The 16,399-nt window shown below is 37.4% G+C and overlaps 1 protein-coding gene across 4 annotated transcripts; it reads left to right on the top strand.

Annotated features, from left to right (window-relative positions):
- The first annotated feature begins 1,783 nt into the window (after positions 1 to 1,783).
- Positions 1,784 to 10,681, top strand: LOC109081980 (gastrula zinc finger protein XlCGF26.1-like). Of its 4 annotated transcripts, none has more exons than XM_042721059.1 (3): positions 1,784 to 1,851; positions 2,331 to 2,478; positions 8,938 to 10,681. In XM_042721059.1, the coding sequence occupies exons 2-3, from the start codon at positions 2,394 to 2,396 to the stop codon at positions 10,479 to 10,481; spliced, it is 1,629 nt and encodes a 542-aa protein (XP_042576993.1). In that variant the 5' UTR covers positions 1,784 to 1,851; positions 2,331 to 2,393; the 3' UTR covers positions 10,482 to 10,681. The 4 variants fall into 4 exon arrangements, with proteins under 4 accessions (XP_042576993.1, XP_042576992.1, XP_042576994.1 ...); XM_042721058.1 differs by having other exon boundaries at positions 1,787 to 1,851; positions 2,312 to 2,478; XM_042721060.1 differs by lacking the exon at positions 2,331 to 2,478 and having other exon boundaries at positions 1,801 to 1,851.
- The last annotated feature ends 5,718 nt before the right edge of the window (positions 10,682 to 16,399 follow it).

The following is a 16,399-nucleotide window of genomic DNA, read 5'->3' as shown; positions in this document are numbered from 1 at the left end:
GGTGAGTAAATTATCAGAAATTTTTTTTTTTCTTAAAAAGTGAACTTATCCTTTAAGTATTGATGAAGCTCATTAAAACAATTTCCTTTATAAGGCAAAAGAAAACTAATTTGCCAAATTCAAATGATGTTTTTAGTTTTTTTTTTTTTTGTCAGTATGAGCGAGTTTAAACTGTATTTTGATTTGATTGTTCATCTGGTTAATGCACTAGCACTGCTGTAATTTATATAACAGCACTCTCCAACAGAAGAAAGTTCCCAGCTAACAAAAATACATGACTGTTACGAAACTGCAACGTAATCTGGTGACCAAAGTTTGTCATGGCGACATGCAACCGGAAAAGTGAGGCCTTGTCCCAAATGGAACACTTCATGTGCGCTTGTGGTTGTACAGACTTATAATTGCCACCGTGTGCGCATGTCCTTTAAATTTTGTTGTCCATAGTTGTAATTATTTTAGCTTTCAGAAGGGTGTTCGCGAACGCCAACTTTGCAGCCGCTATGCACCCTTGATGCGCACTTCTGCCGGGCTCCGCAGCAGACTTATACCTGACAGCAAGAGCAGCATTACATCATGAAAGTATGGACTCAGAGGAAGGCCACAAGGGTTTAGGGTGCGATTAAGGACCGTTACTTCACCACAATGTAACTTTGTGATGTTGCCAGTAAGTAACTGCAACATCGTGGCAATGTTGTGGATCAATAGTTGTGTGCTGGTAATAAGTTGGTCATTTTTTATAATTATTTTATTGTCTATGGAGGGACATGCAGCAGTTTAACCTAATTTATGCCCTTATATACCGAAAATAATGTAAAGACAGGGCTTCCAGTGGCACTGGGTTACTAGTGTTTATTGATGACGTGACAGAAGACAGAAGCAGCCGGTTGAATTCTGAAGTGTATAGGGATATACTCTCTGCCCAGATTCAGCCAAATGCTGCAAAGTTGATTAGGCTTCATAGTGCAAGTGGAAATGACCCAAACATACAGCAAAAACAACCCAAGAGTTTTTGAAGGTAAAAAAAAGTGGAATATTCTGCAATGGCCAAATCAGTCTCCTGATCTCAACCCGACTGAGCGTGCATTTCACTTGCTGAACACAAAACTAAAGGCAGAAAGACCCACAAACAAACAACAACTGAAGTCAGCTGCAGTATAGGCCTGACAATGCATCACCAAGGAGGAAACCCAGTCTTTAGTCCATTTCTGATGGTATTTTTCTCATATGGATGTCTGTAAAAATAAATTTACATATCACCTCAGTGATAATACTCATGGATTCAGATGAGTTCTGTGATCCTACAAACCTGGAAACACGCTGCTCATGTGGCCATGACACATGATTGTCTGCTGTAAATAAAATAAAATTTATTTACAAATTTATTATTATTGTGTCAAATGTATTGAAAAATATTTAGTATTTTGTAAAATGTCTTATTATTATTATTCCAAGCATTTTTTATAATATATAATCCTATTTATTATTTGATTATTTAAATCTCCTGTTTAAAAATATGAAAATAGAAGTGCTATATGTAATATATGCAATATAGTTTTTTTGATATATATTTTGTATGTGTAGGTTTATTATGTGTATGTACTGTTTTTTGCATATACTTAATCTTTGATTTATATTTTTTTTTTTATATTTATTTGTATTTTTTTTATTTAAATTTTTGTTATACATATATTTGACCACAAATTCAACTCTGAGTACCTCTGACATGTTTGTTATTTTTGTGTGTTCTGCATTTAAATTTCTATAGCCTACACAAGACTTTTATTTTGGCTTGGTGATCTGACGTCATGAGACTGCGCGGCGCTGCTGTGTCTGCGATTCGTCTGAAGAAAGGTCAGTGTTTTAAGCGTTTAAAGTGTTTTTAAGCGTTTAAAGTGTTTAAATCTGAAGTAGTAGTAAACGCAGATTCGGTCACTGTGATGACAGAAACGGAGCATTTTTAAACTCCTAGTCAATTGAATAATTTGCTTTTCAAAGTGATTCAGTGATTCGAATAGCTGCACACTGACGAGAAAAACGAAATACAACGAAAACTACAAACACGTGAAATAACAGCTTTTAATTACGAACTTCAGAAGTTTGTAATCTAGTAAATGAAACCTACAAATAATTAAATAACAAATATAAAACACAAATACTTCAAAACTCTTCTGTGAATTTAATTTTGTTTTGTTTTAAAACCATTAACTATTACTCTTGACTGATTCCCTTAGCAGTGCACTGACTACTGATCTAGGGAGCTGACTGAGACACACATTGAGAGTTGGTTTGGATTTCTTTGTCTTTCTGTCAGTTATTCTCATCTTAAACAGATTGCGCAAACAGAGAAACTCCTGCTGAAGCAGCTGAGATCCACGTGACTCACTTTTATAAAGATGGCGTTTATTAAAGAGGAGAGGGAAGATATAAAGATTGAAGAAGTATTCAGTCTGAAACAAGAAGATACTGAGGAACAAACAGGTTGGTTTTCATTCTCAAAGCTGAACTCACTCATTTGATCTATTAAAATGTCTATACCGCTACAGAAATATATTATATTTTTCACATGACTGTCCTGAATAAAGCAGTTTTATTTGACAATTGAATACAAATTGTGTGACATTAAACCACATCTCCATTTGAATTAAAAACAATGATCATTCATTTATAGCACTATATTGTGCTTACTTAAGGTGAGTCATAAATTTTTACTAATGGAAACTTATACACGAAACAATAATGAGTATGGGAAAAAAAATCATATTGCAATATGAGATTTATTCAGTTCACTTTCTGCAATATGTATGGTTTCAAAGTAGCTTTACAGAAAATGCACATGTCTGTTATCAGAGGTGACTGTGTCAAATACTAATTTATACAAATTTTGCAGTTCAATAATAATGGTATTTAAACAGAGATGATGGACATTATTAAAACAGGGATCACATTTTAAGAAGAATTTGGCATTTTTGTATGTTGGTTCAGGGTTGGCATTATGTAAAGTCCTTGCAGGGGTTGGTGTCATCTCTGCTCAGGTGTTAGGTCATCTCTGATCTTTGTAAGGGCTGGAGCTGGCGTCATCTCTAGAAGGCCATCCAGGGGCGCGTTTCCCAAAATCAAATATGGTCGCGAGTTCCATCGTTACCAATAGAGTTCAGTGGAACTAACAACCATAGTTAGATAACGATGCTTTTGGGAAACGCACCCCAGAGCTAGAAACAGAAAAGCAGATAGCGAATAATTAGCATAGCTGCTGTTCATAATATTTCAAGCAAAAGATATAAAAAGTTATAACTGGAGTACAAGATTATGAGATGCATTATGTGAATGCTTGGCTAAAGAGATGTGTTTTTAATCTAGCTTTAAATAGAGAGAGTGTGTCTGAAACCCGAAATTTTTCAGGAAGGCTATTCCAGAGTTTGGGAGCCAAATGCGTAAAAGTTCTACCTCCTTTAGTGGAATTTGCTATCCTAGGTTCTACCAAAAGTCCAGAGTTTTGCGACCTTAGGGAGCGTGATAGAAGACTTGCTAGGTACGCAGGTGTTAAACCATTTAGGGTCTTAAAAGCAACAGGGTTGCCAACTTCAGAAAAGGAAAAGAAGGGACAGTCCTTGTTCTTTATTATAAGATTAATGAACATATCTTGGCTGTTGTGCAAAAACCTTATGTCTCTATATTTTGCCAATTAAATTTTTTCACGAATTATTACTATTGGTTACCTTTTATGTCTTTATGTGGGTTTTGTGAATATTACCGATGAAAGCATTAAAATGAACTTGTGAACAAAAGTCAAAACTCCACTGGATCCTTAAGCTGTCATAAAAAGCTTGTAACGCCACCCGGCCATCTTGAATTGAAGTGCCGCCAGCTGAAGGTAAGCAGCGATCTTTCTTTTCAGGTTTTACAAGTTCATTTTTAAAGAGTTTTAAAATTATCCCTAGGTGTTTGCAAACTCTGTTAAAATTATGCTCTGATGTCAAATTTGTAATTAAAGATGGAATGAATAGTTTGCTGAGATGACTAGTATATGCGTGCGATGTGACAAATTATCATGGAAAAATATAAAAATAAAACACATCATTACTAACTTTCTATTTTGTAATATCAGTGTTGTATAGTACCAATTACAGGACTTTAATCGGTTTATCTAGATAAACAATTTCCTTCTTCAACATGATGTTTCTTTAACTTGCTTTGGTCAAACTAAGTTTATATCACTGCTGTTTTTTTATACAATAGCAGTGTCTGCAGAAAATGTGTGCGCAATGGTCAGTGTTTCACACGAGGGAAAAAAGCTAGTCAAAGTATAGATAGTAGAGGTCGCACCAACTAGTCGACTTCAATGCTCTGCCATGACACCTTAAGCTTGACGATGACTAGTCGCTGGTCCTATAGTGGATGCAACAGGATAAGAAATCTTTGAAGGACTTCCACATTTACGCTTAGTTTCCAAACAGTTAAAATGACAAATAAATGCATAACTCCGAAAGCGCTTCACAAATCATGTGTGACTTACTGAATTACTGGATGCTCGAAATTGAACGGGAGAATGCATTTTTTAAACTGCTTATTGTACAGGTTAGTTAATCGCCATTCTAATCTAATGCTGCTGCACTGTAAAGCCCGTACACACCAAGAACGATAACTATAAAGATAACGATATTAGCATCCACATCAGTGAACGATATCGTCTATTTATTCTAAGTGCATGCTCGTTTGCCGCTTTAAATTATTGAGCTCATTACAGCAGGATAGATTCTGATTGGCTGTCAATTTTTTTATCGATCATCAGCTGGAGAAGAATTGTTTTGAAAGTGATTCCAACGATATTGTTTCTCTTTGTCTTTATCGTTATAGTTGTGGTGTGGACGCTATTCTTTAATATTGAGAACGATTTTTAGAACTATATCGTTATCTTCCTTGGTATGAACAGGCCTTTACGCACACACAAACAGGCTACAGACAGTAGCTCATACATCACGTGCAGATCATGCGCACACAGAATCATTCAGCGCGAAATGTATTGTCAACGGTTCTGTGATTTCTCAATAAAATAGCTTAGAAGAAACTGAAAAGTTCTTGCATATATTTATTAATAAATAAATCCCATAGCTTCTGCTACTTTATCTGTATCTGATTTAGAACGAACAGAAATCTGTGAGAAATATAACGACCCAAAGACAAAAGAACTGATAAAAATTAGCTGTTATAGGAGCAATAGCCATGTGGGCAGCGCTGTCATGTCATAGCTGTGCACAAGGTTTTGTCACAGCTCCAGAGTTAATTGTTCATTAATGACGTCATCTGCGACTAGTCGACTTCGATGTGTTAATGACTCAAGATGTACAGGAATTGATATTTTTATGTATAATGAGTGATAATTAGTAATGAATGGATAAATGGCGGATTTAACAGCAGTAGTACACATGTTTACATGCACTGTTTTTTTGTTGTATTTTTTAGATTCCTATGATGACACTGAGGATGATACAGTTAGTGGCATAAAGAGACAGAATGAACGCAATTGGAAGAAGTGTGTTAATAAAAGGCGAAGAATGATGGGACAACCGTATGTTGGGATTAGAGGGAATGAAGAAGTTAACATGGAGCCCCGAGTGATGGGACCAAGATGTCAGTCTGCTGGATGTGTAAAGTCCTCCAAGCATCACTGCAGTACAATTGGAGAAGCAGATAGAGAGAACATTTTTAAATGTTTTTGGGAGAACATGAACTGGGAGGAGAAAAAAGTGTATGTGCGCGGTTTGGTGGATGTCATACCCGTAAAGAGGAGAAGGGGGTGTGAAAATTCAAGAAGGTTATCTACTCTTTTTTACTTTTTAAAAGTTGATGGACAGAGAAGAAGGGTGTGTAAAAGTTTATTTTTGTCAACGCTTGGATTAGGGGAATGGTCTGCTCTAAACTGGGTGCAAGACGCAGGAAATACACAGCAGAATGCAACATCACACCTCAGATGTGAGGATCGTGAGTTCATGAAGAGTTTTCTACAGGATCTCCCCAAGGTGACTTCCTGCTACTGTAGGTCATCAGCATCAAAACAGTACCTGGAGCCTGGCTTTCAGTCCATGACTGGCCTGTACAAAGTCTACCATCGTGCTGCTGAGGAAAAGATGCTGAGGCCCTTCTCAAGACAGGTGTTCTCAGAAGAATTTAAGCAGCAGAACCTGAGTCTTTACCATCCAAAGAAGGACCACTGTAAAACATGCAGTTCCTACAAGACTGGTAACTTGCCAGATAATGAGTGGCAGGTCCACTTTCTTAAAGAGGAAGAGGCCTGTGTGGTAAATATGCAGGACAAAAATGACACGAGTGTCAAGACTGAAATTAAAAGTGAATGGTGAAAAAAGGATTCTGCTTGGTCTTAAAGACTGCGTTCTCAAATCAAAAAACAGTTTGTCCAAAAAGAATGATTAATTTCTCAATTTAGATTCTGCTATCTGTGTGGTCTAGGTGGTCATGCCTGTGGTCTGTGTATATGAGACAATAAACTTTCTGTTTGGCTTTCAAAAGTTTCACATGCAGTCAAAATGATCCCCATTCACATGGATCCAGGAAAATGCTGTATTGCTTATGCCAGGACAGTATTTGGCAAAGAAATACTACAAACGTGCATTAGCATTTTCACAAATTCACATTTTTGTAGTTTACACCGAGATGATAGCATTGTTTTCAAAACCCATTTTCAAAGGTTTGCATTTTCAGGCCCCGGTAACACTTTAGAATAGGGTACACATTCACTATTAACTATGACTTTTCACTCAATAAATTCCTAATTTGCTGCTTATTAATAGTAAATTAGTTGTTAGGTTTAGGTGTTGGGTAGGATTAGGGATGTAGAATAAGATCTTAATATGTGGTTAATTAGTACTAATAAATGGCTAATATTCTAGTTATATGCATGATAATAAGCAAATAGATGAGAGACCCTAAAAGAAATTGTTACCCAGGCCCCCAAAATGCAGTTGTTATGTAAAGGAACTGCCAAAATGCATATAAAGCTTTTCATTTTTAGTTGAAAACATTGTCTAGTAATTGCACCTTCAGTTAGGGCCACAACCCTGCAGAGTTCAGCTTCAACCCTAACAAATCAAGTCCTTCAGGCTTATTTGAAAACCTGGTATGTGTGTTGGAGTAGGGTTGGGACTAAACTTTGCAGGTCAGAGTATTGCACCCCGATCTACCCAAATTTATAATGAGTGTTATATATATGTTGTTACTAAAAGAAAAGCTTTAAGGTCTCCCTGTGGTTTTTCATAAGAATTTTTTTTGTGTGTATGTGTGGTTTAATGTTTGGAAGCAAAGAAATAAGGCAGCCACATACTAGAATTGCAATTCTACATTTAGATTTCTTCTAGTATACAGGTGCTGGTCATATAAGTCAGTGATGGTTTGGGGTGCCATGTCATCTGCTGGTGTTGGTCCACTGTGTTTTCTGAGGTCCAAGGTCTACGCAGCCGTATACCAGGAAGTTTTAGAGAACTTCATGCTTCCTGCTGCTGACCAACTTTATGGAGATGCAGATTTCATTTTCCAACAGGACTTGGCACCTGCATACAGTGCCAAATCTACCAGTACCTGGTTTAAGGACCATGGTATCCCTGTTCTTAATTGGCCAGCAAACTCGCCTGACCTTAAGACTAGATTTTCTATGGGTCTTAATTGGCCAGCAAACTCGATTCTTAATACCCAAGAATGCAGAAGAGCTGAAGGCCAGTATCAGAGCAACCAGGGCTCTCATAACACCTGAGCAGTGCCACAGACTGATCGACTCCATGCCACTCCACATTGCTGCAGTAATTCAGGCAAAAGGAGCCCCAACTATGTATTGAGTGCTGTACATGCTCATACTTTTCATGTTCATACTTTTCAGTTGGCCAAGATTTCTAAAAATCCTTTCTTTGTATTGGTCTTAAGTAATATTCTAATTTTTCGAGATACTGAATTTGGGATTTTCCTTAGTTGTCAGTTATAATCATCAAAATTAAAAGAAGTAAATCTTTGAAATATATCAGTCTGTGTGTAATGAATGAATATAATATACAAGTTTCACTTTTTGATGAAATTCTAATTATATGACCAGCACCTGTATATTTTAGAAATGGATACTATTTAGTAAGCACTTAAGCCACTACATTTTGAACCAACTACATCTTATGTATTGACTCTGCAGTATTTTTAAGGTGGGATAAGGCATTTGTACCAAGGTTGGAATTGTGATTATCAAAGGATGAACACAACACCCAACTTCTTAACATAACATACTAATTATGTAGATCTTTTACAGTTATTTTTGGTTAAGTAAATGCTTATGTGTGTAAACAAGAGAATATATCTAGGTACCCCATTTATATCATTAATACACATTGCTAATTGATAGTTTTTTCAGGTTGTGAGGAACTATAGTATCGAGTATCACTAGCATAACAGTGAAATCTAATGTTTCTCTGGGAATCTCAGAATCATATAGAAGGAGACAAGTAAAGGACCTAATATTGAGCCCTGTGGTATTCCATACTTTGAGAAAATATTGTGGTCTGTGTTTAAGATCTGATAGCTTTAAAAGAGAGAGATATAATACGTTATCCATGTTACAGTGGAGTGTAAATCCTGACTGATACTGTTCACAAATACAACAACAATTACCTAAAAGGAAAAAAAATTTTCTAATATTTTAGTCCAGGGATGTCAAACTCAGTTTCTGGAGGGCCACAGCCCAGCAACATTGAGCTTTAAATGGCTCCATCAAACCTACCTTTAGTTTTCAAGTGATCTTTAAGACCTCGATTCAGGTGTTGGAGCTAAGCTCTGAAGGACTGTGACTATCCAAAATGAATATTAGATTTGGGCCATTGTTGCTTTCTGTGCCACTGTTGCTTTTAAACAGGGAACTTTCAACTTGTGCTTTGTCTCTTTTCACCCTAGACCAGATGGTGATGAAAGAGGCGAGTGAAGTACTAGACGAAATGCAAGATAAAGATCAGTATAAGGAACATCATGATTTCATAACTGGACAAAAATCATTTAGTTGCTCACCGATTGAAAAGACTTCCTCAAGAAAAAGAGCTCAAAAAACAGGGACTAGGAGTCATTTCACCTGCCAACAGTGTGGTAAGATTTTCAGTCAACATGGAAACTTTAAAGTCCACATGAGAGTTCACACTGGAGAGAAGCCTTATACATGTCAACAGTGTGGAAGGAGTTTCACTCAACAAGCAACCCTTAAAAGCCACACAAGTGTTCACACCAGAGAGAAGCCATACACATGCGAACAGTGTGGAAGCAGCTTCGCTCAGCAAGGAAGCTTTAATAGGCACATGATACTTCACACCGGAGAGAAGCTTTACAACTGCAAACTGTGTGAAAAGAGCTTCACTCAAAAAGTACACCTTAAAGTCCACATGACAACTCATGCTAAAGGACACTCTTTCACCTGCCATCCGTGTGGGAAAGGTTTTAACAGAAAAGAAGACCTTGAAGTCCACATGACAGTTCACACTGAAGGAAGCCCTTTTACCTGCCAACAGTGTGGTAAAAGTTTTAACAAAAAAAGAAACCTTAATGCACACATGAAAATTCACACTGGAGAAAAGCCTTACTTGTGCACTCAATGTGGAATAAGCTTCAACCAAAGAGGAAACCTCAACAGGCATATGAAAACTCATACTGGAGAAAACAGTTTTTCCTGCAAACTGTGTGGAAAATGTTTCATTCGAAAAGGAAACCTTAATTACCACATGAGAATTCATACCGGAGAGAAGCCTTACACATGCCCTCAATGTGGAAAGAGTTTTACACATAAACAGACTTTTAAAGTCCACATTAGAATTCACACCGGAGAGAAACCTTACACCTGCGAACTGTGTGGAAAGAGCTTCACTCAAAAAGGACACCTTAAAGTCCACATGACAAATCACACAGAAGGAAGCTCTTTCACCTGCCATCCGTGTGGGAAAAGTTTTAACAGAAAAACGGACCTTAATTCCCACATGAAAATTCACACTGGAGAAAAGTCTTACACATGCCTTCAATGTGGAAGGAGTTTTATGCATAAACAAACTCTTAAAATCCACATGAAACTTCACACCAGGGAGAAGCCTTTCACACGCCTTCAGCTTGAGAAAAGTTTCAAATATCGAGACCTGAAATGTAATTTGCAAGCTCATTCTGGAAAGCAATCGCAGAGTTCTGAATGTGCTAAGAGGTTTAGAAAAAGGAGACGGTTTAAAAATCACCTACACATTCACTCTGGAGAAAGGACATTTAACTGTGGTCAGTGCAATAAAACTTTTCTTTTGCCATCGCATCTACAGATACACCAGAAAAGTCATGCGGATGTGAGACCCTATTTTTGCTCTGTGTGTGGAAAGAGTTTCAAATGGCCCAGCAATTTAAAATGGCACCAGAAAATACATATCTGTAAAATTAAGGCTGCATTCACACCGCAGCTGAATGTGAGCCAAATCTGAACATTAGTCAAAACATTTGATTCAGATTGGGGAACACAGTGTGTTCTCATTGTTAAATTTGTTTTTCAAAGAATCCTATGTGTCTTCATTGGTTAATCTCTGTGTTGACTGTATATATTTAAAGACTTTGTATTACCAATGTTTTTGACTATTTGATGAAGAAAGATTTTTTTTGGTACTATTAAAATAGAGTTTGAGAGTATTGTGACAATGTCCTCTCTTTTAGTTTTTTATTAAAAGGGTCATGACATGAGAAACCAAATTTCATTTGATATTTGGACACAGAAAAGGTCTTTGTCTGCTTAATACATTCTGCATGTTTTATAACTTAAATGCTTTTTTATTGATAATGAGGAAATTTTATGTAATAATCTTCAGAAAACGTCTAGTTTTAGATCCAAGGTGCAAGGTCACGTAAGCTAGGCACAATCGATTGAATAAACACCGCCTCCAGAGCAAGACATCAACATAGGCCCCGCCCACTGGTGTTCAGCTGCTTAACAGCTTGACACCTGATTATGTTGAATGGCAGAGTCGCGTCAAAAGCGAACAGAAATAACAATCACTGCTGCTATCTTGTCTACACTGGACACAGTATACAGATGCGCGTTCACTTTCTGACACAGTCCACGCGCTGGAGTCTGTGGTCAACCAGACAAATGGAGTAAAAAAATGTTCACTTTCACTTGGTTTAAACAGCTCGTTCTCATCTTTGTACAGATATCAGAAGCTTTGTCTTGATTTTTTTTACTTTATTTTGTAAACACCTCCACCACACACACACTGATAAAACAAATTATAAATACAATATAAAGTGAAAAAAGTGAAAGTGATGTGACATACAGCCAAGTATGGTGACCCATACTCAGAATTCGTGCTTAACCAAAGTGCAAACACACAGCAGTGAACACACACACACACACTGTGAACACACACCCAGAGCAGTGGGCAGCCATTTATGCTGCGGCGCCCGTGGAGCAGTTGGGGGTTCGCCTTGCTCAAGGGCACCTCAGTCGTGGTATTGCCAGCCCGAGACTCAAACCCACAACCTTAGGGTTAGGAGTCAAACTCTCTAACCACTAGGCCATGACTTCCCCATAAAGAAGATTATTGCTAAAAAAAAACTATATTTCAGAAACCTGGCTTGCCTCAACTTTCTTGCAGCATATAAGATTCCACAAGTTATAAATAAGAGCAAACATTGCACCGAAAATATATAACTATGCACAAACTTGAGTGCAATAGGCAAGATGTAGCAAATGTTCTACAGCCATACTCACCTTGCCTTTCTTGCAGCAAAGTCATCTATGATGTCATCATAAGAGAGCTGTTGTGAGACCACAAGATTTATACTGATGACCGAAAGTCCACTGAGATGTTCTTGAGCTATTGTTGATCTCAGGTAGTTTTTAATCAGTTTGACCTTAGAAAAGCTCCTTTCAGCTGCAGCCACTGTAACAGGTAGAGTGGCAGAAATTCTCAGAGCGATCCACATATTGGGGTAAATTTCCGTTAGCTTCTTCTTGTGCATGACAGTCAGGAGCTCAGTGCTTATCATGTTTGAGGGTAGATGTGGAAAGTTCTGCATTTCCGAAGCAAGTTCCCTGCCATCAATATCTGGCTGTCCATTATGGCTTAAAGCTGTGCTCAGGGTTTGGCATTGCTCTAACAACTCTTCTTTGGACATGTTGAGGAGCACTCTAAATTTGCCATTTACCTCCCCCATGGTCTGAAATCTCTCATCTAGTGAAGAGAGAGCAGTATCCACAACTACATTAAAAAATGTCCATTTATGAAGTGCATCACCAATAGGCTCATCTGGAGCCTCATAACCAAACTGCCTTTTTGTGGTTCTACCACTTTCCACGTTCATCTCATCACACATTTACTTTGCAGTTGTCTGTGCACTAGAAAATCCAGTACTTCTGTAGCTGTCAAGTGAATCTCTGGTTTTCTTTAACAAGTCAAGAGCCACATCTAGCTGCATGGAGGGTGATTGCATTAGTTTACTTTCATGCTGGATCTTGCAGAGGATGTCATACCATATGACTCCATAGTAGGATCCAATCTCCTCAGCCAAAGATTGAGCTTCAGCTTTCACTACAGGGTCTGCAGTAGTTTCTCTCACCTCCAGAAGAGCCTCTCTGATTTGCCCAGCCTGGTACCTCACTGCCTGGATGCTGTCTATTCTGCTTTCCCATAATGTTTTCAGGGTGGTTTTGACGTTTCTGGAGGATATCCCATCTATGGGGTTGAGGCTGAGAAGAGTGGCATCTGGTGAGCTCTTAGCAGCATAAGCTACCACCAAATTTAAGGTGTAGGCACCATATGGGACAAAAAAGGCCTTTAAGTTTAGCTGAAGGAGCCTAGTCTGAACACCTTTATTCTTTCCCTTCATGTTGGTAGAGTTTTCTTCTTCAACAGCCTGGCCTGTGTCCCTTTATTTCTGCCTTTCATGTTGGCTTCTGAGGATGAGAGAAGACAAACTTTCCCCTGTTGACTCCTCTGCCACAAGAAGCCCCATGAAATGTTTATTAATTTGAGGTGATTCTTCCAGTGAAACAATTCTAACAATGACAGAGAGCTGTTCTTTATGACTCAGATTTAGGGTGCAATCTAAAATGATGGAGAAATTCTTCACTTCCACTATTTTTCCCAGTATTTTTGTGCAGATTGAGTCTAAGAGTTCATTTTGGATTCTTATACACAGGTACTGTGTGTGACTTCCTGCTCCACTTCCCACCCTACCAACATGCTGCTTCATTAATGGTTCAAATTTGGCCATAAGCCCCCCCTTGAGAAAATCACCATTGTCTGGTTTGTTTAATGTGTCTGTGGATCTGTGGATGTCCTTAAACGTGTTTCTTTTAGCCAAGGACTGAATTATTGCCAGCAGTCTGGTAAGCACCTCACACCATGTTTCTCTCTGCCTCAGCGAGTGCCATCTCCATGGTCAAACACAAAATGTGAAATAGTTTTTTTATTTGATATGGTCCTCTGAGAACAAACTCTGAAATGCAAAAATAAGTGCACAGAGCAGCTCCTGTCCATTGGCCTGTTTTGTAGATGCTTTGTTTTGGAGCAAGATTAGTACCTCTTCACTAAATCAGCAATCTTTTCCAGTGCTGCTGTACCATATTCTTAATGTGGTTGGGTGAGGAATCTCCAAGTTGAATGTCTCTTTGACATACTTGTATGCCTTCAATACTTGGATGCCTTCAGTTGCATGCAAATGTCTTATGGGCTGGGTGGTATTTTGTATGACATTTAAATCTTATAGGGATTTCAAGTGGGACATCTTGATTAAATTATATTCTGAAGTTTTTTTCCCTCTACTGTTTTTTTATGGTACTGGATTTATTTTTTGTGTTCTTTTTTTTTTTTATTGCTAAGCAGGCTTCTCCACCCCGACTCCTCCCTGAAATCACCATATATGGAGCTTACAATGCCTAGTTTTACTATGCAATACCTCATCTGCATATCATTTCCATGCATATTCCCATCCATGTGACACCATGTTTAACACCTTCAAAGATACAAGACATGTGAGATATGGACTAAATGCTATTTTTGCCATACACATTAATTTTTATAGTTAACAAGGATACTGGATGATTTTTATGTTTTAGAATATTTTTTTTCAAAATATCCATAAAAACAAAACTGTTTAAAATAGTTCTCAGATAAATATTTTAGAATAGAGTTGATCTCATTTCTTTCCACTAGCAAAATAGTATTTCAGTTGCTTCAAACAATTCAAATCAAATTAAAATGATGCAGTCTTGCTAATAAGGTGAACATCTTTTACCTATTTTTAGTGGAAACAGATATGCATATATTTATTGCAGTGTAAAAACAATTGTCTGACTCGCTGTGTCAAATTATATCCTTAAAATACAGCAGCATTTTTCATAAAATTGTGGAAATTCCTTCACACACCATAAACGCCTCTGTGATTGATCAGTAAGCTATTATCATTTAACTTATTCAAACCGGAGAATGGACCGTTCGACCACCAAATCAATTTAGTTTAAGATTCATTATTGTGCACCTGTAGCACTCCGTGCTCTCAGGAAGTGTCACAGGAAAAGTGATCAAGTGCATACAAAATTATATGAAATTAGACATTTATAGAGGTTTAACTTCTACATAATGACTATGTAATTTCAGTGCTTAATTTATAAGAGTGAAATATTACTTTATTCGTTTTCTCACTCCAGGAAAAAGAGTTACACTTGGTCTAGAATGTCCGTGCAGGTTTATTTTCAATAAATCTCAAAATGTGCTTGGAAAATTGCGTACGCATATTTAAATGCCCATTTTGTGTGGACACAATGTTTATAAATGACCCCTGGTCATTCTCTTAAATGCAATGGATAGGTATTGTTTTTAAGCTTCATCAGATCATGAGTGTATCACAAAAATAGGTTCCACATAATACCAAGATATGTTAGCTTTAGTCATGATAGTAGCATTAAAAACTAATTGGTTCCTCATTGGCTGTGTCATGGCTAATGTAATAAGCAACTTGCAGCATTTTATGGTTTGACCATTGCTTTTATTATACTTCCATTTTAAGGCAAAAAAAAAAAAAGTGTGTGAAAACTTGTAAAAATGTCTTGTATTCCACAGAAGACAGTTATTCAGTGGCATTTCAGAAAGTGGTCCTGGATATATAATTGAAACTACAAATCAAACGGACTTAATCTACTCTATTTAGCTAAGTACTTGTATGCCTACCCTTTCGCAGCTGCAGATGTGGAGAGGTGTTGAATATTGGTACAGTATCTGAGTGAATCCTGACTTTTTGTCTTGTCCTGTCCTTTTATTTACACAATAACTTTGAACTATTGTAACCAAATGGGGGAAAAAAGGTCAAACCATGTGCTCAGAGTTCAGTTCCAGCCCTAATCAAATGCACCTCTACAAGCTAATGTTATTTATTATATTTACTCTAAAGTAAACATAATGCAAGCTTAATTCAACCCACGTTTAGTGACCAGCCAATAAAAATGCTACAAGAAATCAACACGACATAGTGCTAGAACATAAAACTGCTTACCTCAAGCTCTTATCCCTTCCTCTTTCGCCGATTTTATGGTAAGAAAGAAACTTGGGGCTGTTGATTGCTAAGTTATTAACTGCACTGCTCAAAAGCGAACTTTCTGTGGGAGTTCATTTTAGCTCCTGAACACCTTTGAATTTCCATTGGTCCGTGGTGATTACGCAATCAGTGGGAGCAGCAGGATAGCATTTAGAAGATTATTAAATTTTGAAAATGTGTGCGTTTTAAAGTGTAAAGTTGCTCAAGCTAAAGTAAGAAAGGTTAAGAGGAACTTTAGTAAAATTGGGAGAAGTAGCCTACTTCTGTAGAAGAGATATGGACCTATTATTAAAAAGATGAGTGAAATGATTAAGGACTGTGAATTTCCAGTTCTAAAGATGGGAGAAGATTTAGCAAAAACTGACGAAGAGAAGGCAATAATGCTTTGAGAGGAGTTCATAAAGGTTCACTCTTCTGGAAATCTGTGAAGAGAGTGAGAGAAGAGATTTGAAAACTAAATATGACTGTGATTGATAGAGTTGAAACGAGCACTTAAGAGGACTGAACAGTGGATCAAAAGATTTATAATTACCATCATTCCCAGGCACAAAGAATAAATAAAATACTTTTGGCATCTGGTGAAGGGTCTTTGGTTGTCCCATTGATGGCAGCGTCACAAACACTGTGTAAATCCACATAGGACTTAACAATGTGTACAATTTCATGAAAAACACAGATACATTCCTTCAACTAGACAGATAGCACCAGAGTTTTTTTTATTTTTATTTTTTTATCCCAAACACCCAATGGCTTTCTACCATGGTAGGAAAGAGTTGTAAGCCAGGGACTGCTCGATATTTAAAGACATTATTTT

This window comes from Cyprinus carpio, chromosome B3 (assembly GCF_018340385.1).
Source record: "Cyprinus carpio isolate SPL01 chromosome B3, ASM1834038v1, whole genome shotgun sequence".
NCBI classification, from domain to species: Eukaryota; Metazoa; Chordata; class Actinopteri; order Cypriniformes; family Cyprinidae; genus Cyprinus; species Cyprinus carpio.
Note: the sequence above shows the minus strand (reverse complement) of the source record. Positions and strands in the feature narration are given on the sequence as shown.

Coding starts and splice junctions, on each gene's coding strand:
- LOC109081980 (XM_042721059.1), top strand. CDS start 2,394: ATGGCGTTTATTAAAGAGGAGAGGGAAGATATAAAGATTGAAGAAGTA. Junction 2,479..8,937: donor AGATACTGAGGAACAAACAG/GTTGGTTTTCAT, acceptor TTTTCACCCTAG/ACCAGATGGTGATGAAAGAG.